Raw genomic sequence first — 24,139 nt, 5'->3', positions numbered from 1 at the left:
AGCCGGGCAGCAGACGGGGGGGGACTGCAAACCCATCTCTGCACCAGGCAGCCGCCCTCCCTGTCCCACATCACACCCTGACCCCGGGCCCCGAGTCCCCGGCTGAGACCCCCCAGCACCCCGTAAACGCAGCAGGAGCTCTGTGGGGACCTCAACATACTCAGCCAGGGACCCCACCTGCCACCAGGCTGGGGGGCGTTGGTGATGTGCCGCTGGGGAGGGTCCACCAGGACCGCCACAATGGGCCCCCACAGTGGCTGGAAACAGCACAGAAACAAATGGGGGGACTGAAGCCCACAGGAGAAGTTCCTCTCCCGGGGCACCCGAGCGAGGGCAGTGCAGGGCAGGGACTCGGGGTGAGCTGCGGCGAGGCTGCTCCCCTTTGGCCTTGGCTGCCCCCACTGTGCCCTCTCTCCACCAGACGTGGGGAAGGGCGGCGAGCCCCACGCCCTGCTGGCACCAGGCCCGGGACTTGGAGTCCTTCTCCGTCCCAGGGCACAGCTCACCTCCGCCCCAAGGCCAAGGTCACAGATCTCAAGTTTGGAGATCCCCACTTGGGGCCAGCTCCTGAGGGCAGTTGGCACAGACCCGCTCTGTCCCCGGCTCCCAGCGTGCAGCCAGGCCAGGAAGCAGCTCCAATGCCCACCTCAGAGGGTCCGGGCCAGTCCAGAGAGGGTCAGAGCCTGTTCAAGGCCATGGGCACGTCTACACCGGTGCATAACTGGAAGCTGGCCAGGACCTCCAGGCCAGGCGCCAGGCCGCCTGGGAGCACGTGGTGAACAGGAGAGGGAGCCCAGGCCATCACGTGGTCACTTTCTTTATTGTGGTGGCTCAGACCCCATGGGGAGGGGTGCAGGTCCCCACCCCCATGTTCCCACTCCCACGGTGCCCACCCTGCCCGAGCCAAGGGCACAGGTCCTGCAGCCAGCCAGGCGGCTCACTCGGGGGTCCTGCTTTTGCTCCTCAGGGACCAGACCCTGGACAAGCTGAACTTGGACTTCTTCTTCTGGTCCCCGCTGCTTTTCTGGAGGTCTGGGTGGGGGATGGACACTGAGGACACTCGCCACCTCTCGGCCACTGTCCCTGCCACATATATCCCTGCCGCCCTCCTGTCGAAGCCCTCCCTGGGCCCCAGAGCCTGGAGGAAGCCGGGTCCCGAAAGCAGCCTTCCTGTCCTCGGGCTGCATCTGCCCTAGGGCCCCCGCCCCTCCCACCTCTGCCCCGGCCCCCCCATTACCCAGACTCTGGATCATGTTCTGTAGCATCTCGTCCTCCTCTTGCTCTCTGAAACAGGAGCCGGGCGGCAGTGAGCGGCCTGCCCGCGGGGACTCACAGCCGCGCCCCCAGCCCATCTGACACCGAGGCAGTGCCTGCCCTCTCTGGGCCCAGACACTTGTCGGTGGCACGGGGACACAAGGGCCCTGGGAGGACCTGGACCAGGGCTCTCTCAGCTCACTTAACCCGTTCAACAAACTTGGCCACAAACCCTGTGGCCTTGACGGGTCCCTCATTTACACACAGGGACAGGGACGCCTGGGATGGTCACAAAGCCGGCGGCCCAGTGCAGCTCCAGGAGACACAGGTGGCTGGGGGTATTTAAGGAAAAATAAAATCTGCCGTTCCGTTCCCCTGTTGCATGGGTCACAGTGAGCCACTTGCATCACGGAATGTTCTAGCAGCAGGTGCTGACCCCTGACGGGTCAGGGACACGGGGCTCGAGGGCTTTGTCCGGGACAACCTCTAAGGCAGGCTGCCTGGCTGGGTCTGCCCTTGGCCTCAGGGCCCCTGCAGAATGCACACGGGGGGGCGGGGGGTTCTCACTCCCCTGTGCTGACGGTGGGGACAGGCTCTGCGCACGAGGTGACCAGCCAAGGCCCGGCCTGGGGAGCCGGGGTTCTGGCACGCCCTCACCTGAGGCGGTCCTCCTCCAGGAAGTCCACGATGTGGCTCCGGTCCTCCACCGTACTGATATACTGCTGCAGCAGATCCTCCTCGCGCTGCTGGTCCTTGAGGGACTTCAGACCCTCTGCAGGGACAGCCCGCCTTCAGCGGCAGCCCTGCCGCCCCACCCTGCTCAGGGACACAGTGTCCCCGGAGGTGGGGGAAGGGTCTCGGGGGCAGTGGGCACAGGGTCTGCTCATCTGCCAACGCTGGATGGACGGATGGACGGGTGGATGGGTGGAGAGGTGGATGGGTGGGTGAACGAACGAATGAATGAGTGACTGAGTGGAAGAACGGCCACATCGGACCCCGAGCGCCACTGGCCCCGTCGCGCAGCAGGAAGGCAGAGGTGGGACTGCCAGGCCCTCAGCCCCACCACCCACAACACCCACAGGCCGTGCTGGTCAGGCCCTACTGCCTGCAGTCCCCGCTCTGCAAGCACAGAGAGGCTGAGTGCCCCGGCCAAGGACACACAGCCTGGAGGGGAGACGTGAGACTTGACCCTGGGCAAGCGTCAGCCTCTCCCAAGGGCGGCCGCCCAGGCGGCCGTCGGGAGGAGAGCCCGCACCCACGCCACCCCCGGGGCTGAGCGCCTCCCTCCCCCGGCCGCGGTTCCCCCGGGGTGGGCGGGACGCACTGGGCTTGGCCATCAGCTGACGCAGCTCCCCCTCCAGGTCCAACTGCTGCTCCACCAGGCGCTGGTCCCTGGCCCTGCCGAGGTGACGCAGGCGTGAGGCCCGGCCCGCCTGGCTGGCCTCCCCCATGCCTGAGCCCGGCGGGCGCCGAGAGGAGGCGGCCGTCCAGGAGAGGGCCCTCCGGGCAGAGGTGGAGCAGCTGGACCCCTCACTTGTGCATCAGCTCCGACTCCTGCCGCAGCAGTAGCTGCTTCTCGTGGATGAGCTGGAACCACTCCACCATGAGGGTGTCCTCGGAGGCATCTGCGGAGAGGGGGCGCCAGGATGGGTCAGGCCAGGGTGGCCCCAGGGGGAAGCTGGCTGAGGCCGGGCCGGGGCACTGGGCAGGGTGTCGGCTCACCCCCCTCAGCGGCGCGAAGACGCTTCTCCAGCTCCACGCCCCTGAGCTCCAGGGCGTCCAGCTGGCTCTCGATGTTCTGCATGTGCCTCTGGATCTCTTCCGGGGACATGTAGTCAGGGTGCAGCTGGGGACGAAGGGCCGGTGAGGGGCCATGGGAGATGCCGGGCCATGCCCCAGAGGGCTGCGCTCCCAGCACACCTGCACCCTGGCCTACTCACCCTGGCACGGTTGGTCACTGCCTTGCCGGGTGGAGCGGGGACACCAGCCGAGCCCAAGGGCCTCCCTGCTGAAGGCGAGACGAGTCTCCTGGGCCTGGGGGCATCAGGCCCAAAGCTGCGCCGATCCCACCCCACCTGCCCGGCAGCCCTGCCCCCTCCCAGCAGTGCCCCACTGGTGCCCAAAGCCAAAGCTCACAGACAGATCCAGGCACCATTCCCACCGGCCTCCATGCCCCCCGTCAGCAGCCCGGGCACCCCAAGAGCAAACACTCCACCATCACCAGGTAGATAGGAGCAGGGAACCCTGTCCGGTCCTCCCTTCCCTACTGGTGAGCAAGGGTTCAGGGATGGGGTCCTCCAGGTCCCCCGCCCCAGCCCAAGCCAAGCCTGGCCACCCACGGGTGCTCCCCTGCGTGCCTTCCCTCCGCTCTGAGCCCCATAAGCTCCTCATCCTCCTGCAAACCCCACCAGACGCCCCCTCCTCAGATGAGCCCCTTCGTCTCCAGCCCAGCTAGAAATGGGGGCTGGGGTCTCGGGGCTGACCTGGTTTGCCCTGAGCAGAGAGCTTCCCTTTCTCCTCTTCCTTCCAGCTCTGGGCTGGGACTTCCTGCCCCGAGGGCTCAGAACGAAGCCAGTTGGCAGAAACGTCCAGGCTGGCAGAGACGGCCAGCTTCCTGCGGCGGGATGGGGACGGGGACGGGGAGGCGGCTGCCCAGGGGCAGGGGACAGGGCCACATGTCAAGCTGGCAGATCTGGTGTCCTCCCCCCAACTGCTTCCCTGAGTGGGGGCCACCGGCCAGCACAGGGTCAGTCCTCACAGCCCCGTGCCCACGTCCGCCCAGGGAAGGCCAGCGTCTGCATCCTCGACAACACAGGGGCAAACGAGTCCAGTGGGCCGGAGACCGGCTCAAGGCCACGCAGGAAGTGACGTGAGGGCTGGACATGGGTCCGGGGGTGGCACTCACACGCACATGCAAGTGTAAAGGCACACTCATGCACCCACACTCACGCCCAGGCTGCCACCCCAGACACCAGCCCCTCCAGCACCACGGGGCCGCGTTCCCGGGCTGGGCATCTGGAGCCCCCGGGTTCCCACCCAGCATTACCCGAGGGGCTGGGCCCGGGGCTAGCCGCGCCCGCTGTCCTGTCAGGCCGAAGAGGGGTCGGGGGGACGTGGACAGGCCCCTCGGAGCTCCCACGGACCTTCCCAGGTGCCTCACCCATCCGAGGCTCTGCCAGGACCCTAGACAGAGGGCAGGAGGTCAGCTGAGGGAAGGACGGGCTGCCCCCACACCCAGGTGCAGACAACCTGAGGCAGGGAAGGAGCTCATGGTGCCTGACCGGCGGTGACCCTCCTACAACACAGGTGTGTGTTCCCGTGAGTGCTCACCTCTGTGGGTGTGAGCACCAGCTCAGGTCCTCACAGCTGGTGCAGGACCACGTCCGCTGCCCGCCCCCGGCCATGCACTGCTACGGTGCACACAGGGCGGCTGGTGTGATTGCCCCCCCATCACTCAGGTGGTGTGACTGACCCCCCATCACTCACTCAGGTGGTGTGACTGCCCCCCCGTCACTCAGGCAGTGTGACTGCCCCCCCGTCACTCACTCAGGTGGTGCGACTGCCCCCCGTCACTCACTCAGGCGGTGCGACTGACCCCCGTCACTCACTCAGGCGGTGTGACTGTCCCCTGTCACTCAGGCGCTGTGACTGACCCCCCATCACTCACTCAGGCGGTGTGACTGCCCCCCCATCACTCAGGCGGTGTGACTGCCCCCCCGTCACTCACTCAGGTGGTGTGACTGCCCCCCGTCACTCACTCAAGCGGTGTGACTGCCCCCCCGTCACTCAGGCGGTGTGACTGCCCCCCAGTCACTCACTCAGGCGGTGTGACTGCCCCCCCGTCACTCACTCAGGCGGTGCGACTGGCCCCCGTCACTCACTCAGGCGGTGTGACTGACCCCCTGTCACTCAGGCGGTGCGACTGACCCCCCATCACTAACTCAGGCGGTGCGACTGACCCCGTCACTCACTCAGGCGGTGTGACTGACCCCCGTCACTCACTCAGGCGGTGTGACTGCCCCCCCGTCACTCAGGCGGTGCGACTGAGCCCCCATTACTCACTCAGGCGGTGCGACTGACCCCGTCACTCACTCAGGCGGTGTGACTGACCCCCCGTCACTCAGGCGGTGCGACTGACCCCCCATCACTCACTCAGGCGGTGTGACTGCCCCCCCGTCACTCAGGCGGTGTGACTGCCCCCCCGTCACTCACTCAGGCGGTGTGACTGCCCCCCCGTCACTCACTCAGGCGGTGCGACTGGCCCCCCATCACTAACTCAGGCGGTGCGACTGACCCCGTCACTCACTCAGGCGGTGTGACTGACCCCCGTCACTCACTCAGGCGGTGTGACTGCCCCCCCGTCACTCAGGCGGTGCGACTGAGCCCCCATTACTCACTCAGGCGGTGCGACTGACCCCGTCACTCACTCAGGCGGTGTGACTGACCCCCCGTCACTCAGGCGGTGCGACTGACCCCCCATCACTCACTCAGGCGGTGCGACTGCCCCCCCGTCACTCAGGCGGTGTGACTGCCCCCTCGTCACTCAGGCGGTGTGACTGCCCCCCCGTCACTCACTCAGGTGGTGTGACTGCCCCCCCGTCACTCACTCAGGTGGTGCGACTGGCCCCCATCACTCACTCAGGTGGTGTGACTGTCCCCTGTCACTCAGGCGGTGCAACTGGACCCCCATCACTCACTCAGGCGGTGTGACTGCCCCCCCATCACTCAGGCGGTGTGACTGCCCCCCCGTCACTCACTCAGGCGGTGCGACTGCCCCCCGTCACTCACTCAGGCGGTGCGACTGCCCCCCGTCACTCACTCAGGCGGTGCGACTGCCCCCCCGTCACTCACTCAGGCGGTGCGACTGACCCCCGTCACTCACTCAGGCGGTGCGACTGGCCCCCGTCACTCACTCAGGCGGTGCGACTGGCCCCCCGTCACTCAGGCGGTGCGACTGACCCCCGTCACTCACTCAGGCGGTGCGACTGGCCCCCCGTCACTCAGGTGGTGCGACTGACCCCCCATCACTCATTCAGGCGGTGCGACTGACCCCGTCACTCACTCAGGCGGTGTGACTGCCCCCCCGTCACTCAGGCGTTGTGACTGCCCCCCGTCACTCAGGCGGTGCGACTGACCCCCCATCACTCACTCAGGCGGTGCGACTGACCCCCGTCACTCACTCAGGCGGTGCGACTGACCCCCCGTCACTCAGGCGGTGCGACTGACCCCCCATTACTCACTCAGGCGGTGCGACTGCCCCCCGTCACTCAGGGGGTGCGACTGCCCCCCCGTCACTCACTCAGGCGGTGCGACTGCCCCCCGTCACTCACTCAGGCGGTGAGACTGGCCCCCGTCACTCACTCAGGCGGTGCGACTGTCCCCCCGTCACTCACTCAGGCGGTGCGACTGACCCCCGTCACTCACTCAGGCGGTGCGACTGACCCCCCGTCACTCACTCAGGCGGTGTGACTGCCCCTCGTCACTCGGGCGGTGTGACTGACCCCCCGTCACTCACTCAGGCGGTGTGACTGCCCCCCGTCACTCGCTCAGGCGGTGTGACTGCCCCCTGTCACTCAGGCGGTATGACTGACCCCCCGTCACTCACTCAGGTGGTGTGACTGCCCCCATCACTCACTCAGGCAGTGTGACTGCCCCCCGTCATTCAGGCGGTATGACTGCCCCCCGTCACTCACTCAGGCGGTGTGACTGCCCCCATCACTCACTCAGGTGGTGTGACTGCCCCCGGTCACTCACTCAGGTGGCGTGACTGCCCCCCCGTCACTCAGGCCTGTGTGATTGTCCCCCCGTCACTCTGGCCGGTGTGAACTGCCCATCACTCAGGTGGTGTGACTGCCCCCTGTCACTCAGGTAGTGTGACTGCCTCCCATCACTCAGGCCGATGTGACTGTCCCCCATCACTCAGGTGGTGTGACTGCCCCTCCCGTCACTCAAGCCGGTGTGACTGCCCCCTGTCACTCAGGTAGTGTGACTGCCCTCCCATCACTCAGGCTAGTGTGACTGCCCCCCCTCCCATCACTCAGGCCAGTGTGAACTGCCCCTGTCACTCAGGTAGTGTGACTGCCTCCCATCACTCAGGCCAGTGTGACTGTCCCCCCGTCACTCAGGTAGTGTGACTGCCTCCCATCACTCAGGCCAGTGTGAATTGCCCCTGTCACTCAGGCTGGTGTGACTGACCCCCTGTCACTCAGGCCGGTGTGACTGTCCCCCCGTCACTCAGGTGGTGTGACTACCCCCCATCACTCAGGCCGGTGTGAACTGCCCCCTGTCACTCAGGCCAGTGTGACTGCCCCCCGTCACTCAGGTTGGTGTGAACTGGTTTCTGCTACTACTGCTGAAATGTCCGAGCAGATGTGCACACATTCCCCCCCATGGGTGTGTCAGTCAGTCCATGTGTGTGCCATTATTCACCTGTAAGCATCTGGTGAGCACCTACTGTATGCCTGACCCTGTGCTAATCCTCAGACTCCATGAGCACAAAGCCACAGGCCCAGGTGCAGGTCCAGGGGAGCCCCCCCAGAGCCCTGCCTCCCTCCCCTCACCTCTCAGCAGGGCTTTTCTTCTCCACAGGCTTCAGGCGGGCCCTCCATCCTGCCGGCCCATCCTCCTGGCCTTCCTGGGGGCTGGCACTCGCACCTAGGTGGGGGGCAGGAACACAGGTCATGGGAGGTGCTCCAGGTAGAGGGGTCTGCTGGGAAAGACTGGATCTCACCCGCCCCCACCCCAACTTCCTGCAGCCAGCTCCTCTCAAATACCCAGATAGCCAGCCCGGCCCACGGGAAAGAGTCGGGCTCGGGGTGGGCTGAGGACTTCAAGCCTGCGCTGTGTGTGCCCGGCGGAATCGCTCCCCTCTCTGGGCCTCGACTTCCCCTGCTGCCAGACGGTGAGGGTGAGGCCAGGTGAGCCCCGTGGATGCTGAGTGCCTGTGTGTCTGTGGGATGGATGGCTAAGCCAGGACAGCCCATCTGCAGGCCTCCTTGGCTCAGAACAGAGCAGCTTTTGTGGCAGGGGCTCAGCCAAGGGAAAGATCTTGGTAAAACACTCTGCATGGGGTATTCTCTGAGCCCAGCTCAGTAACACCAGGGCACCCCTACGAGACACCCGGGTGCCCAGATAAAGCCTATTTCACAATTACCCCGAAAAGTGTACATAACAATGCCTGGAACACGAGGCCACGAAACAGTAGTAAGCGGTCGGAGGGGACTCCAGGAGGGGCCCAGGCCCAGGGGGCTACAGGACACGAGGAGCCCTGGGGTACCATCATTAGGACAGAGCAGGAAGAACAGACACACAGGAACCGTGGATGCAAGATGCCAGGGGAGAGGGGGTGAGGCCGCGACCAGGGCAAAGCAGGAGAGGAGTAACGGATGCCCTGGCATCGTCCCCACGGACAGTGACACTAACAACCGGGGTCACGAGGCCTCAGCAAGAAGGGCTGGCAGGGCAGGCGGGTGGCAAACAGTGACCATAAAGCTGCGCCACCCCAAGAGACATCTGCCACCCCAAAACTGAAGTCAGGCAGACTGGGGAGAGAGCGAGGACCAGGGGTGGTGTGACGCAGGTGACACAGAAGGACAGGCACCCAGTGCTGGCGAGCCCGGGGGCTGGGCAGGAACCGGCAAAGCACTGCAGAACCACAGGCCAAGGAGCAGAGCGGCCACCCCCTGCACCCTGAGCCCCGCTCCCCACCCCACCCCTGCTCCAAGGGAGCTCTCACCCTTTGCCAGTGGGGCCTCTGGCTTCAGCTTGGAGGTGGCACCTGCCCAGCTGGCCCCTGAGGATACAGGTGGGCTCTTCCTGCCCCCCTGGGGTGATGTGGATGCCCGTGAGGTGGTGCCCACTCTCAGCGGGGCTGGCAGCTCAGTCCTCGCAGGGGGGTTAAGGGCCCGGGGGGATACCATCTGTGACAGCTTGGCTGATGGACTTGCTTGTGGCCCTTCGGTTCTGGTATGGGATTTCAGAGCAGGGGAGGGCCTGCGGGCAAGACCATAGGCATCAGGCACAGGTGGACCCAGGAACCCTTCCCACCATGACCCCCAGGCAGAAGCCCCTCAGCCTCCCCTGGCAGCTGATTCTTAACATCCACCCTCCTGAGGGAGACAGACAGCCCCTCCAAGGGACAGGCCACGGGCACCCTCTTCCAGCACAGATGTATATGGCACCTGACTTTACCTTCCCGTATAACTCTGCCATGGGCTGAGATTAAAATGCCCCCAAAACACACCATGCATGGGGTGTGGGGAGGGGCTACACCCACAGCCCCTCCCTCTTCCATCCACCTGCCCAGAAGCACCTGGGATTTACTGTGGAAGCCCCGCCCAGAGCCGGGGCCTGCCTAGCCCCATCTAAGCAGCATGCGTGAGGCCTCCACACAGGCAGCCCAACACCGGCCATCCGGCATCCTCTTGCGTGCACATGCGTGCAGGAAGCAGGGCCACCGGCTCCCAGCAGGGCCCAGGGCAGGGGGCTGGGACCTCTCCAAGCCAGAGTAGCTCCTCCATGTGCCCCATGCTCCCTAGGAAACCAATCTCTCCCTCCTGCTTTTCCCGGCTGTCTGGGTACACAGAGACCAGGAGGAGCAGCTCCCCGCCCCGGGGCAGACATCCCGCTGGGCGTCCCGAGAGCCCTCACAGCCACGCGGCATCAGCCCCCGGGTGCCCGGTACACCCCCAGGCCTGGAGTGGCAGGGCAGGCTCGTTCTCCCGGGGCACCACCAGCTGATCCAGCCAGGCGGAGCAGCTCTAAGCCAGAATGCTCCCCCAAAATAAGGGACCGCACGAGGCAGCGGGCACAGCATCGTCAGCCAGCCTGGTGTGCTATCTCCTTACTCATGGGCCACTGTAGTATGGTGAATGGTGTTCCCCACCCCCCAAATTCACGTCGACTCGGAAGCCCAGAGCATGGCCTCATTTGGAAATAGGGTCTTTGCAGACGTAATCAAGTACAGATGAAGTCATCCTGGATTAGGGTGGCCCTAAGTCCAGTCACGGGTGTCCTTGTAAGAGACAGAAGAGTAGAGAACACAGACACAGAGAGAAATTCAGGTGACCCTGGAAGCCGAGATGGAGGGTGTGACCCCAAGCAAGGAACGTGGGGCCACCAGGAGCTGGACGAGGCGGGAAGGACCCTCCCCGAGCGCCCTCGGAGGGAGTGCGGCCCTGCCCACCTCGTGTTTGGCCTTCTGGCCTCCAGAACTGGGAGAGAACAATGTTCTGTCAGTGAAGCCGCCAGTGTGTGGTGCTCTGTCCCAGCAGCCTTAGCACACTGCTGCAGGGACCCTCCACCCCTCAGGGCCCGCTCCAAGTCCAGCGTGCCGAGGGCACTGGGCAGGCACTGCCACATAGGACTGGGGGGATGAGCTCCGCCTGGGTCAAACCGGAGGACACTGGGACCTCTCCCAGCCCCTGGTTCCCCATCTATAAAACGGGTACCCTCTGTGTGCCGCATAGCGGCCCCAGGGACCAGCATCCGTGCCCCCGAGAGTGTGTCCACCACAGCTTCATGTGACAACAGCGTCCCCTCCTGCTGACCACCGGGCACTCTGGGTCCCGTCTCATTTCCAATTCCCAGATGAGGAAGCTGAGGCTGGGGAGCCTCCTCAGCTGCCCCCGACCCCGCGCACCCCCCCACCCACCTGCCAGGCGCCCGGGCACCGGTGTCCCCGAGCCTGGGAAGGGCCTTCAGGAGGCAGCTCAGCGCCTGCTCCCTGCTGCTGTCCCCAGAAGGTGCATCCGCAGGAGCTGGGGCCCCGCCAGCTGGGCCAGGGCTGGGGGCAGCTCCAGGAGTCTGGAAGAACCTCTCCCGGGCCTGCTGGATCTTGGAGGCTGACGGGGTCCAGCCTGGGGTGTCTGCTGGGCCTGGAGACGCTGGGCCCACACTGACCTTGGTCTGGGGGGCTGCTGCTTGGGGGGTCGCCCGGCCCTGGAGGGTGGCCGGGCGAGAGTCCGGGGCACTCGGTGTCAGAGCAGGACGGGGGCTGACTGCTGCCGTCTCCCCGACCAGCGATGACCAGCCTGCTGGGGAGCTGTTGGCCACACGCATGCTGGCTTTGCCACCCTGGAGGACCGCCGAGAACCTGGGCCCGGCCGGACTCCCCGCGTGGACATGGGAGGCGGCGGTGGCCGGAGGGTCAGCTGGGGTGGGAACACCTTTGGCAGCTGAGTTGCTCACCACCGGCTCCCGGGCCTCTGGCCTGACCTTTGGCCCTGTGTCTCGGAGCCCATTTGCCTCCTGGGCCTTCCATGGGGCACTGGGCAGCTTGGAGTCTGACGGCACGGCCCCTGGTTGTTGGGGGGCCGGGCCCCACCACGTGGAGCTTGCAGAGGCAGCCTCGGGGTGGTGGCTGGAACATACGAAGACACCGGGCTCGCTGGTGGGCCTGTAGGCCCCAGAGTGCAGCGTGTTGGAGCATTGCTTACACCTGGTGCAGGGCAGAGGAAGACCCGTGAGGGCGCTCCAGGCTGGTGTGCACTCCCCATTCACTCACACTCCCAGGCACACACACTCGTGCAGCCCTGTGTCTACACGTGTGGCGGTCGACTCACTCAAAAAACACCTCTCCTCACTGTCATCAGCCATTTTGAGTAAGACTCCACAAAGACCTTATTGGGGCGCAGACACCCAGTGTCTGTACCTGTCAGCACATGCACACAGGTGCACACTCACGCAAGGGCACATACACACACACACGTGCACACTCATGCACACATGCATGCACATGCACTTGCACACGCAGGTGCACGGGCTCACATGCATACTTGCAAACGTGCGGAAGGGCACGTGCACACAATGTGCATATGCACACACAGGTGCACACACGTGCACACTCATGCACGGGCATGTGCACATGCATGCACACACACAGGGGTACACGGACTCACTTGCATACTTGCAAACGTGCACAAGGGCACGCACACACACGTGCACACACAGGTGCACACTCATGCACGGGCATGTGCACATGCATGCACACACACAGGCACACGCACTTGCACACAGGGGTGCACGGGCTCACATGCATACTTGCAAATGTGCACAAGGGCACGCACACACATACGTGCACATGCACACACAGGTGCGCACACACGTGCACACTCATGCACGGGCATGTGCACATGCATGCACACACAGGCACACGCACTTGCACACAGGGGTGCACGGGCTCACATGCATACTTGCAAACGTGCACAAGGGCACACGCACACACACGTGCACATGCACACATGCATGCACACTCAGGCACAGGCATGTGCACATGCATGCACACACACAGGCACATGCACTTGCACAGAGGTGCACGGGCTCACATGCATACTTGCAAACGTGCACAAGGGCACGCGCACACAGGTGCACACACGTGCACACTCATGCACGGGCATGTGCACATGCACACACACAGGCACACGCACTTGCACAGGGGTGCACGGGCTCACATGCATACTTGCAAACGTGCGCAAGGGCACGCGCACACACACGTGCACATGCACACACAGTGCACACTCATGCACATGCATGCACACACAGGCACACGCACTTGCACACAGGTGCACGGGCTCACATGCATACTTGCAAACGTGCACAAGGGCACACGCACACACACGTGCACACTCATGCACGGGCATGTGCACATGCATGCACACACAGGCACACGCACTTGCACACAGATGCACGGGCTCACTTGCATACTTGCAAACGTGCACAAGGGCACGCGCACAGAGGTGCACACACACAGGCACACGCACTTGCACACGGGTACACGGACTCACATGCATACTTGCAAACGTGCACAAGGGCACGCACACACACGTGCACACACACAGGTGCACACTCATGTGCACATGCATGCACACACAGGCACATGCACTTGCACACAGGGGTGCACGGGCTCACATGCATACTTGCAAAGGTGCACAAGGGCACGCACACACACAAGGGCACGTGCACACACACACAGGTGCACACACACACACGCCCCACCTGAAGCAGCTCCGGTGGTAGAGCTTCCCGTCAGCCAAGTGTCGCTGCACGAGGTGCACGTGCTTGCTGCAGACCCCACAGGTGCTGCTGACGGAGCTGCTCGCGGAGGCCTGGCCCTTGGGAAGGGTGCCAGCTGCCATTTCTGAGCCCCGCCCCCCCACAGGCCTCCCTCCTGACAGCCGCCCCATCAGCGGGCGAAAAGATCCCCCTTTACAGACCAGGAAACCAAGGTCCTGAGGGGAGCAGCCTGCCAGGCGCAGCCAGGAGGGCCCGTGCCCAGGCTGGCTGGACTCCAAGTTCAGGGTCTGCAGCCCAGCCCCAGGAGAGGGGCCAGGGACCTGACCTCGGGGGTCTGGGGGCACCGGGGACAGATACCCGCGCTCCTGGGGCCACCTGAGGGGCAGCAGTCCTAACGCCAGGCCAAGGTTAGCTCCCCACGCTGGACCAGCAGGGGGCGCCCGACCCCAGCATATCACCCGTCTCCACCCCCCCCTGAAAGTGGGGGTACCCTAACGCCCCCAGCAGGTGGGAAGGACACACTCAGGATTCTCCCCTGGTGCACCCAGAAGGGAGGGGCAGGAGGCCAGAAAAGTCTGGGTTCAGGGTCCCAGCTCTGCTCGGCCTGCACCACCTCCCTGGGCCTCAGTTACCTATCTGTACGATGGGGATCCTATCCGAACCGTGCAGAATTGAAGGAGCCCGTGAAGCCGATACTCATGAACGGCGGCTGAGGCCGTGCCTGGGAGCCAAGGGGACCCCCATCCCAGGTGGTGCAGAGGTCACACTCGGTCCCAAGGCCGGAGGGAAGGCGGGGCTAGGGTGCTTACGGTCTTCAGCAGGAGGCCCCCTGAGCTTCTGTCCTTCCACTGGACGGCGGGGTCTGTGCTGGTTGGAGACAGTGGCTGCCCCTGGGCTGGAGTGGGTGAGGGCCTGGCCAGCTGGGATGGGGCCTTCTTCCCGGACGGTTCCTCACTGGAGTCTGACGGGGGTCTCTTGATACCAGCCATGCCCCCAACTGGCACGAGACAGGTAGGGTCAGGCTCTGAAAGCATCTGGGGCCACCCCTGGCCCGGGTCCCCCGCAGGAGCCCAGGGCTATGGGGAGGGGCGGCTCCTGCTGTCCGGGGACACGGGAGGGGCCGCTGGGAGCGGCCACAGGCGCACATTCCCAGCAGGGGCCTGACCTCATACACACCCCTCCCCTCCGGCTCTGAGAGCCCCGATGTGGGGCCAGGGAAGTGGAACTTTTCTGTTTCTCCACAAAGTGGAAATATCAAGGCGGGGCTGGTGCTGTGCCCAGAGTGATTCCGGGGATTTCTAAGGCCTGGATGAGGAATGTGGGGGGGAGGGGAAGTGGCTGAGCTTCGGGGTGCACAGAGCAGCCAGAATAAAGTCCTTGGGCCTGTCCCCAACCCACCTGCCCTGCCTGGAGGCCCCACCCCGCTAGGGCCAGCCTGGTGTCTATAAGGCCAAATGTCAGGACCAAACGGGGTGGGGGGCCCTCTGGAGCCAGGCCAGGGAGCCCACACGGGGTCTGCAAAGCTGCCTGAGGCAAGAGTTGTGGGCATAGGCTCGAGGGGTGCGGATGGGCAAACTGAGGCCAAGAGTGTAAGGAGAGGCAAGATCTGGGCGCACCCATTCGGTGGACAGGTGGCGTGGGGCCCGCAGGGTCTGGACCCGTGCTCATCCCTTGCAGCAGCTTTGGGGGGGCCTGCTCCCCCGGGGAGGAGGCCACAGCTCAGGGAGCCCCGCACATGTGGCACCAGAAGGGCCTCCCTGCCTGCTTCCTGCCCTGCCGGGCAGCGCTAAAAACTGCTGTTAAGCTGGTGGGGGGCGTCGCGGAGGCCTGAGAGGGCAGGCCATGCAGAGGTCATGCAGAGACTCACTGGGGGAGCGTCCGTGGAAGTAGTTATAGTACTGGGACACGTAGGTCAGGATGCTCAGCCGGTCTGGCACCTTCAGGGCCACCATGTCCTCAGCGTCCAGCAGGGCTGGGATGCCCAGCTTCTCCTCGGCCACACGGAAGGCCTGGGGGAGTGGTCAGCATGGGTGGGCTTGGGGACACCCCTTCCTCCTTCTCCGCCAGGAAGGAGGCCAGAAACCCGCTCAGGCCCAGAAAGGTCTGGGTTCAAGGTTTGCGCTCTGCTCTGGGTTCAAGATTTGAGCTCTGCTCAGGCTGCATGACCTCCCTGAGCCTCAGTTTCCCAGTCTGTACAACAGGGACCATATCCTGGCCACACAGGGTTGAAGGAGCTGGGGAGCCAGTCCCTGCCGTGGCCAGCCTGGTGCCGCCTGCCTGCCAATGCCTGTCCCTCACCTGACGATCCTCAAGTCCCCATCTGCACCCTTCCCCTAAATTGCTGAGATGCCCACACCACGTCTGAGGGGGACACCTCAGTCTTCATGTGTCTAAAACGGGGTTCCAGGGGTGACCTTCCCGCCATGCTCAGGCCAAAGGCCTCGAATCTCCTTTGACTCCCCTTCAAAACACATCCAGAATCTGACTCTTCCTGCTGCCACCATCATCCCCTAGCCCCCCACTCTGCTGTCAACATAGATCCTGTGGACCTGGAGCACTCCCAGCACAGCAACCCTCGGAGAGCAGGCCAAGCGCTTCCCACGCCCGGCCTGCCCTCACTCTGCTCCCGCCGCCCCCACTCTGTTCCGGCCGCCCCCACTCTGCTCCCGCCGCCCCCACTCTGCTCCCGCCGCCCCCACTCTGCTCCTGCCGCCCCACTCTGCTCCGGCCACACCCCTACTCTGTTCCCTCCGCACCCCCACTCTTCTCCGGCCGTGCCCCCACTGTTCCCCCTAGGCCCCCACTCTGCTCCCGCTGCCCCCACTCTGCTCCGGCCGCACCCCTACTTTGCTCCAGCTGCGACCCCCTTGCTGTTTCTCCTACCAGCCAGGTACCCTCCAGCCCAGCGCCCTTGTGCCGGCAGCCCCCCACCAGGCTCGCCCCTCCCAGAAGTGCCCAGGCGGCTCCATCTTTCCTGGGCGAGGCCTGCCCTGTCCCCTCAGGACGACCGCACACAGCTCTGCTGCACTGTCCCCATGTGTTCATCCCAGGACTGGTCCTCCCAGAACCACCTCTGGTCCCCGCTCTGCCTTGGATGGGAACCGAGGCCCAGCCACTCCCGACCCGTCCTTCCCCGACAGGAAGAAGGGGCCCAGGAGGGCGCCGGCGCCGGACCAGAGGCTATACCTGGGCTTGGGTCACCCGGCTCAGGACAGGCTGCGGAGCTCAGCAGCGCGTCTCTGGCCGCCAGGTGCTCACCTGCGGGGCCGGCCCCTCCCGCGACTGCCCTGGTGGTGCCCGAGGGAACCTGGGACCTGGGTGACGCCAGCGAGCAGGCAGGAGCAGGGGCACTCACCAGTTTGTTGTTCTCATAAATGTCTTCCTTCCTGAGAGCGTCAAAGTCTCTGGAAGAGAAAAATGCAGGCGTCCAAAGCAGCTCAGGGAGGGAGACCGAGGCCGGGGGTGGCAGCCGTGAAGGCACGAGGTCACTCGGCAGCCACGAGTGGGTGGAGCCGGCCCTGCTCCGGGCTCAGCAGCGCCCGCCGGCACCCCGGAGACCATCGGCGCCCGCAGCCATGGCCCTCACCTCTGGTGCCCTGCAGAGGCTGAGCCCTTACCCCCCGCTGCCAGGCTCAGGCACGGGCTCTGGGCAGCGGGTCCCCACGGGGTGGGGAAGGGCCACGGCCAAGCCAGGACCCACTGCAGGGGCCTGTCCTCCCACAGCCACCTCTGTCAAGACAAAGACACCAGCCTGGGCAGTGCAGCCGGGGACACGTCCAAGTGGTCTGCTTCCAAACTCCCAGAAGCTCATGGCCTCATGGGTCACGGGGGGCCCATGTCCCAGGGGTGAGACCAGGGGGTGGGCATAAAAGGCAGTGGGGGTCGTAGCCCCACGCTGCCCACTGGTCAGCCCCCCCCCACACACTTGACCTTGGGGGTGCCGGATGTCCGAAGTGCCAGGCCCAGCCTGGAAGGGACTCGGTGCCCCCACCCAACACGGCACACCTCAGCCCGCCGGCTAGGAGCAGAAAACACAACTGGGCCGGCAGGCGCCTGTCCCGACACAGGCCCCTCAAACACCCATCGGCGGGGCCTCCACAGCAGCTCAGCCCCTTCAGTGTGCGTTGGATGGTTCTGGAAGCCCTGCAGCATGGGAAAGGGCTTAGGCAGGAGCCGTGTCCCGACCCAGCCAGGCTGTGCTATGCGACCCTGGGGGGGGCCCCGCCTCGGGCCTCAGCGTCCCCATCTGGGAGGAGGAGAGCAGCTTCCAATGCGAACTGGGGGGCCTGGCTGTGGCGGGGCGTGGCGGCCTTGGCCTGAGGCCACACGGTGGGGAGGGGATGGGGCTGCCGTGTGCCCACCTCCCTCTGAGGAGGCCCCCCCCGGCCTCCAGCCTCGCGTCCGTCACCCTGCCCAGCTTCAGGGAGATCGCACCATCTGCTCAGACCACCTCCCAGGTAACGTGTTCCAGATGCTAAGACCACCCCATGAGCACAGACGGTGCTTTTGTGCACAGGACAAGATGGCGGCAGCTCTGTCTGCAGGTGGACAAATGGCCAGAGGGGCAGCAGGGGCGGGCGCGGCACCCTCCTGCTTCCTCAGCGCGGCCACACGCAGGTCACCCTGGGTCTGTCCCACCAGTGTCCACGGCACGCGGAGTGGCCCGGCTCCAACCGTGGCCCAGGGGGCTCTCGGCAGGCCGGGCCCTCCATCTGCAGGGGTCCTCTCCCTCCCCCAGCCCAACCCTTTGAAAGTTCAATCTCTTTTCCAGACCTGCCCTGGGTCACTGACCCACACCGCCGCATCCTCAGCAAGATGCCCCGGTGGTGGGAGGGCAGGATAACAAGTTCTGTTTTGTCTGCAAACACGTGGGCTAAGGAGGCCCCCGGCCCCCTGCATCTGCTGCGGGGAGGGGGGGCAACGGCGCGCCTGGCGGATTCGGTGGGGGGGGGGGGCGGGCGCTTGCTTTGCCCAGACCCTGAGGGAGCACCTCACCACGGTGGTGCCAGCCCCCCCGAGCAGGTGCCAAGGCGGGCAGGTCGGAAGCTGCTGAGGTGCCTTTCCACCCAAGGTCAAGGACCACCACCGCCCCAGGACCCTGGGCCCTCAAGGCCTCCGCAGCGGGGCCGGACCCCCCCCCCCCCCCCCCGGCCAGTCTCACGGCCACCACACCCCTCCTGAAGCAAGCTCTCCACCCAGAGTCCTGCCCTCCCAGCCTCTCGAGCCCAGCCCATGCTGTTCCCTCCATGCGGAACACACCTGCCCTGCCTGGCACACCCGCCCTGGCCCCTCCCCAGAGGCACCCTGCAGGGCCCCCAGAGGACGCTTGTCTGCTTCTCTGCCGCGTGAGCACACATCCCCCACAGCTTGGGGCTCGGCCGGCGTCGCCTCTGTCCCTAAGGGCTGCTTGGCCCGGCGCTCTGGGGCCAGTGCTGGCAGAAATCTCTGGACTGAGCTGCCCCGCAAACCCCTCAGAGTCCCAAGGAGACCGCGCCCGTCCCCATCAGGAAGTCCAACGTGACCGCCACCGGGGACTCTTGTGGGGATGGGCTGAACTGGGACCCACAATGATCTGTTGGAGTCCTAGCCCCCAGGACCTCAAAACGTGACCTTTGGAAACAGGATCTTCTTTGCAGACAGAATCCCATTCAGATGAGGTCATGACAGTGGGCCCCAATCCAAAATGACTGGCGTCCTTATAAAAAGGGAAATCAGGACCTGGAAGCACACAGAGGGGCGCCGGCCCTCCACCAGCCAAGGGGAGAGGCCCGGAGCCTCCGGAGGGGCCCACCTGCCGGCACCTGACTCAGGGGACGCATGTCTGTTGTTCCGGTCGCCCCAGACTGACGGCCCGGCTTTGGCCAACCCTCTGGGAGGCGGCCTGGTGGCACGTAAGGCCCTGCTGGACCAAAACGCATGGGCTGCACCCTCATGGGCCGTTGCGTGGCTGCCCCTCGGCGAGGAAGCTGCAGCCCGAGAGCCTGCACACCGGGTGGGTTGCGGCTCAGGGCGCCCCCACCCCTCCCACCCCGGTTAGATCATGCTTCAGTCGAATTCCTGTCATTTAAGTTCAGTTCCGTTCTGGTTCAGCTCCAAGGTACCTGCACACAGCTGGCACTCTGCAAATGCTGCTGATGGACTCGTTCCCAGGCTCGCCAAGCGAGGGGACTTCTGTGGCGTCCGTCTGTTCTTTCGACACCGGCCCATGAATGTACTCATTGGGTCTACATGTGTGGCCTGTGGCCGCTGACTTGTCTGCCGTCGGCCAGGCGCCAGTGTGTGCCCAGCCCCGGCCCGGCCTGGCCGCGAGAGCCTGAGGCACGGCCCCTCCTGCTGGCCACAGCTGACCAAGACTGTTGACCTCACGCTCTTGCGCCAGCCAGCCCCATGCCCCCAGGCTTTCGGGGCTCTTGGGAATGTGTACCCCCTTCCAAATTCCTGGAGAGCTGACCTCACGCTGTTTATTTCCCGGAACAAAATGCAGCCACGCGGGGGGTGGGCGCTGAGCTGGGAGGGGCTGACCTAAGGGAAGGCGTCTTTTCCAGGCACCCTCAGCACATCTGGAGTTAGTCCCACCGGAAAGGGGAGTGGAGAGGAAGAGGGGACACACACAGAGATGGAGAGCGACACAGACAAGACCGAAGCCCCACGGCAGAAGGGGAGGGAGACGCTGGGCACATGCTAGCACAGATCTCGGGCCGGGTGGAGGGCATGGGGAGGAATGGGACATGACCAGGTGCCCGAGGCAGAGAGAAGGGTCCCAGTGGGTGCAGGGCCCAGGGCTCAGGGCCCCACCTCCTTGCACCTGGTGGACAAGTGAGACCCCTCAGCCTTGGCTGCCCAGCTGCAGGCCTCCCCCAGGCCAGAGCAGACCCTGACCCCCAACCCTGGCCCGGGGCAGGGTCCAGCCAAGAGTCAGCCATGGGGCTTCTGTGGTGGCCTGAGGGGGGGCATCACAGGGCACTGGCCCCGGGTAGCCCCGAGGAGGTGGGCTGGCAGCGCTCCCCATGTCCATCCTGGAGAGTCTTGCCGGAAGGCGGCCGCGGGGGCCTGGGCAGCAGGCCCTCAGGCTGGGGAACAGAAGGCCTCTGTCCCCAGGCAGCTTCCTGCTGGCCAAGAGGCCGGTGTGGGAGGGGAGGCCAGCCCAGCTGCCTGGGCCCAGCCCACCCTCTGCTCTGGCCCAGGAAAGGAAGCAGTGCTGTCTCTGAGCATCTGGGTGGGGGCCTCTCCTGACTCCGGACTACGTGCGAGTCTCAGGGCGCGTCTCAGGGAGCCCCGCCGTGGCCAGGGAGACACTCCACCACCACTGGCTCTGCCCCAGCCCTGACATCGGCCTCCCGAGCTGGAGGGACCTGAGAAAGATCAGGTCCCCCCACCATGGGGCTGAAGGGCTGGGAGGCCCAGTGAGTCTGCAGCAGAACCCCCACTTGGGGACACCGTCCACAACCCCTACAAAGGCCCAAGGAAGCCCGGGTGCTTCTGTCAGCTGCTGGGAAGGCCTCCTGCCCCCTCCTTCCTGGTGGCAGCCGCCACCCCTACCTCCTGCGTCTCCCCTGAAAACCTCAGCCACCCCTGGTCAGCCCAGAAGGGGCAGGAGCCCGGCCACGCGCTCCACCCCTGACAGGTCTACCGCCCGGGGCAGGAAGGGGCTGTTTGTCCTGGGCGGCTCCCGCGCTCACCTGGCTGCTTGGCAGAGGAGGCGTCACTGGGGAAACAGACCTGGGGCGGGCACCCTGGAGGCCCACCCGAGAAAGCCCACAACTCGGGGGCAGGTTGACCAGGGAGGGGCCCGCGCTGGTGCTGCCCGGCCAGCTCCGGTGGGACGTCTCAGGTGCGCCCGCCTCCCGACCCACACACACCTCCGGGGGCCCCCGCGGGGCCACCAGCGCGTTGCATGCGCCTCCTGGGGCAGTGCCGCATGACCCAGCCGCGCAGGGGCAGGAGCGCAGGGGCAGGAGCGGAGCTGTAGGGTGGGAGCAGCTGACCGCCCCCCCTCTGGCTCAGTGCCGGCAGGAGGCCGCGGGGAGGAAGCAGCTCTGGTGCAGTAGGAAGGCTGGGAATGGGGTGCAGGGAAGGCCTTCCTGGTGGCAAAGTCAGAAGACACAGAGCCGGATGTCCACTCTCCTGCGGCCAGAGGGTTTCTGAAGGACAGGGAGCATGGGGGGGGGGGGCTCGCCCCAGTCTGGCCTCGGAAGCGTCCCCAGGATGGCGGCATCCCTGGGCATACCCCTTACTGCGTGTTTCCTCCCCTCCCTGCACCCCTGGGGGTGGGTGTGCAGCACGGGGCCTGGGGGCGGGGGAGGGGAGTGTAAGGCACACAAAGGCCGTGCATGTGCCCCCACTCAGCGTGTGTCAGCACCACCAACGTGCACGGTGTTCCACCAGCCCCTTCAGCACCTGCCACGTATCAAAAGCTGATGTTCTGCTGACCACAAACAGAAACCCACTCCCTCCCAGTTCCGGAGGCCGGAAGTCCAAGATCAAGGCGTCGGCAGGGCCGTGCTCCTTCCGGAGGCTCGCGGGACATCTGTTCCTTGTTCCACGGGTTCCAGGCGTTCCTTGGCTTGTGGCCCCATCACTCCAATCTCGGGCTCCATGGTCACGTGGCCTCCTCTCCCTGCCCCCTGCAAACAGGTACCTGCAGAGCCCAGACTCCTACTATCCCTACGGAGCCCCGAGTGCATGCCCTTATCTGCAGCTCTCTGACTATGTGCTCCTATCTACCAAGCACCTGGCATGTGCCAGACATAGTTGCAGGCACCGAAGACAGGCAGTGACCAAAAAAGACATCTCCACCCTCCTGGAGCTGAAGGCCAGTCGGGGCAGGTGGACAAAAGCCAAGTCAGCAGTAAATGAGATAACTGATGTCCTCGATGTCACTCCCTGAGGCAGGGCCAAGTCCATGTTCTTCAGTTGGCAGTGCTGAGTACACAGCAGGCACTCATTAACGGTTAAAGGAACGGTTATATGACGCCTGCTTGTGCCCGCATGGTACACACCCACAGTGCACACCTGTGCTCACGCCTGGGCAGTGCATGCTGGGACAGGCCCATGTGCCGCACACACACACAGGCCTCTAATCCAGCGCAGCAAGGAGCAGATGGAAGCCCCCAGGGCTCGGAAAAGCCCCAAATTTCCAGTGACACCCATTGTGTCGTCCTCAGGCTGCTGGCCAGCAGACGGCCATACCCTATTTGCCTATAACTGCAGGCTTCTCATGCTGCCCTGTCCAGGCCCAGCCAGCCTCACCTGGGACCCTGCGTGCTCCCAGGTGGGCTCAGCCTGTCCACCTCCACTCCAGGTCCCATCCTTAGCCCACCGACCCATCAAAGCCCATTGTGCCCAACATTTCTGCCTCCAGGGGTAACTGACGTGCATCCCTGAGCAGGGGGCAGAAGCTGCTGCCCAAATGCCACATGGGGCCTCCCCAGGAGGCTCCTCAAATGCATTTCACAACTTTGGGCAGGAGGAGGAAGTACGCGTAGGCCTTTGTCAAGACTAGCTTCCCGGGAGAGTGCCTGGGAGTACAGAGTGCAGGGGAGGAGCGCCGAGGGCCAGCCCTGGCTCTGCGGACATGCTCTGGGCCCTGAACAAGGGTGTCTGGTCTCTGGGCCTCAGTTCCCCCAACTATACAGAAAGGGGTCTCACTGAGGTGCTGTCTCTGGCCTCTCCCAGCCCCAAGACCTCCCTGGCAAACACACACCCCACCCTACCCCTGGATCCAGCCCCAGCTTCTCAGAATGCTTTTGAACATCATGCTTTTTCCAGAAGGCAGGTGGCCTTCTGAGGACAGCCTTCCTGAACCCCAGCCCCCCCCCCCAGTCCTGGCACCCTCCCTTGGCGCTTTACCCATCTCCAGTTCACATGAGTCGGGGGCCAGGCTCTCATCACGCAGACCTCTGCCCCAGCAAGCCTGGTCCCAGTCCCTCAGCCAAAGAGCGTTTGCTGAGTGAATAACCGATGTAGTGGGTCAAGCGAGGGGACAAGATCCAGCGACAAGGCAGGGCCAGCCTGCCAGCCACCACTCCAAGACCCTCCTGGGGAGTCGCCCTAGGCCACTCCCGGCCGGGTCCCTTGGCTCCCAGGGATAGGGGCTGAGCCTCCACCTCATACCTGTCGCTCTAGGGTGCCCAGGCCGGCCTGCGCCCGCCCCTCCCCCCCAGTGCCCCTGGCCTGCATCCCGAAAGGTGCGGCGGCCGCTGGGGCAGGGGCGCAGCACCCCCGATCTGGGGGCGGTCCGTGCGCAGCAGCGCGCTCAGCGGGGCGCAGGGGGCAGCCCTGCCGGCTCTCTCCCAGGCAGGCGGCGGGGGGAGGAGCGGCTGTGGCCGGAGCCGGCGGCCGGCCTGACTCACGGACTGACTAAGCCCGCGGGGGCGGCCGGCCGGCCCGGCCCCCGCCCAGCTCCACCTGGTGGACGGGCAAACTGAGGCCACCCGGCGGGTGGCGGCTGCAGGGACCCCGCTCCGCGCCGCCCCGACGCGCGGCTCCCCACACAGCCCCGCCCGGCGGCGCCGGCAGCCCCGGCCTCAGCTTCCCCGCCCGCGGGCACTCACAGGAGGTCGGGCCGGTGGCGGTGCAGGATGGCGCAGAAGGCCAGGCCGTCGCGGAACGACGTGGTCATGTTGGTGATGCTCACGTCCCGGTAGCCCTCGCACTGCTGGCGGCACCACCGCTGCAGCGCCTTGGTGGCCGCCATGCGGGCGGCGGCGCGCGCCCCGGCGGCCGCGGGGCCCCAACTGCGCCTCCCGGAGCCGCGGACGGACGCCCGCGCCGAGCGGCGGACCCGCCGACCCCCGGCGCCGACCCCCGCCGGAGCCCCGCCGGAGCCCCGCGGACTACCGGGAGCCTCAGCCTCGCCGCCGGCGGGAGTGCG

The 24,139-nt window shown here is 65.5% G+C and overlaps 1 protein-coding gene across 10 annotated transcripts; it reads right to left on the bottom strand.

The window, feature by feature from the left end:
* Nucleotides 1-799: 799 nt before the first annotated feature.
* Nucleotides 800-24,139, bottom strand: MICALL2 (MICAL like 2). 10 transcript variants are annotated; one of them, XM_064593440.1, is made up of 18 exons: nucleotides 23,820-23,955; nucleotides 19,368-21,883; nucleotides 16,622-16,670; nucleotides 15,134-15,275; nucleotides 14,076-14,263; nucleotides 13,249-13,364; nucleotides 10,907-11,692; nucleotides 8,990-9,246; nucleotides 7,815-7,908; nucleotides 4,301-4,437; nucleotides 3,738-3,902; nucleotides 3,195-3,262; nucleotides 2,977-3,100; nucleotides 2,789-2,879; nucleotides 2,579-2,652; nucleotides 1,912-2,150; nucleotides 1,238-1,284; nucleotides 800-1,032 (listed from the first exon to the last, which is right to left on the bottom strand). In XM_064593440.1, the coding sequence occupies exons 2-18, from the start codon at nucleotides 19,994-19,996 to the stop codon at nucleotides 819-821; spliced, it is 3,420 nt and encodes a 1,139-aa protein (XP_064449510.1). In that variant the 5' UTR covers nucleotides 19,997-21,883; nucleotides 23,820-23,955; the 3' UTR covers nucleotides 800-818. The 10 variants fall into 10 exon arrangements, 8 of the variants coding, with proteins under 8 accessions (XP_064449510.1, XP_064449514.1, XP_064449511.1 ...); XM_064593444.1 differs by having other exon boundaries at nucleotides 1,912-2,026; XM_064593441.1 differs by having other exon boundaries at nucleotides 3,195-3,259.

This window comes from Mirounga angustirostris, unplaced genomic scaffold (assembly GCF_029215605.1).
Source record: "Mirounga angustirostris isolate CCGP_5_RB_7025 unplaced genomic scaffold, mMirAng1.0.hap1 SCAF_5, whole genome shotgun sequence".
Lineage (NCBI taxonomy): Eukaryota > Metazoa > Chordata > Mammalia > Carnivora > Phocidae > Mirounga > Mirounga angustirostris.
The sequence above is the reverse complement of the archived record's forward strand: the minus strand, read 5'-3'. Positions and strand labels throughout refer to the sequence as shown.

Coding starts and splice junctions, on each gene's coding strand:
- MICALL2 (XM_064593440.1), bottom strand. CDS start 19,996: ATGTCCCATTCCTCCCCATGCCCTCCACCCGGCCCGAGATCTGTGCTA. Junction 14,264..15,133: donor CTTCCACGGACGCTCCCCCA/GTGAGTCTCTGC, acceptor GTCTCGTGCCAG/TTGGGGGCATGGCTGGTATC. Junction 4,438..7,814: donor AAGAAAAGCCCTGCTGAGAG/GTGAGGGGAGGG, acceptor CCCTCTGTCTAG/GGTCCTGGCAGAGCCTCGGA.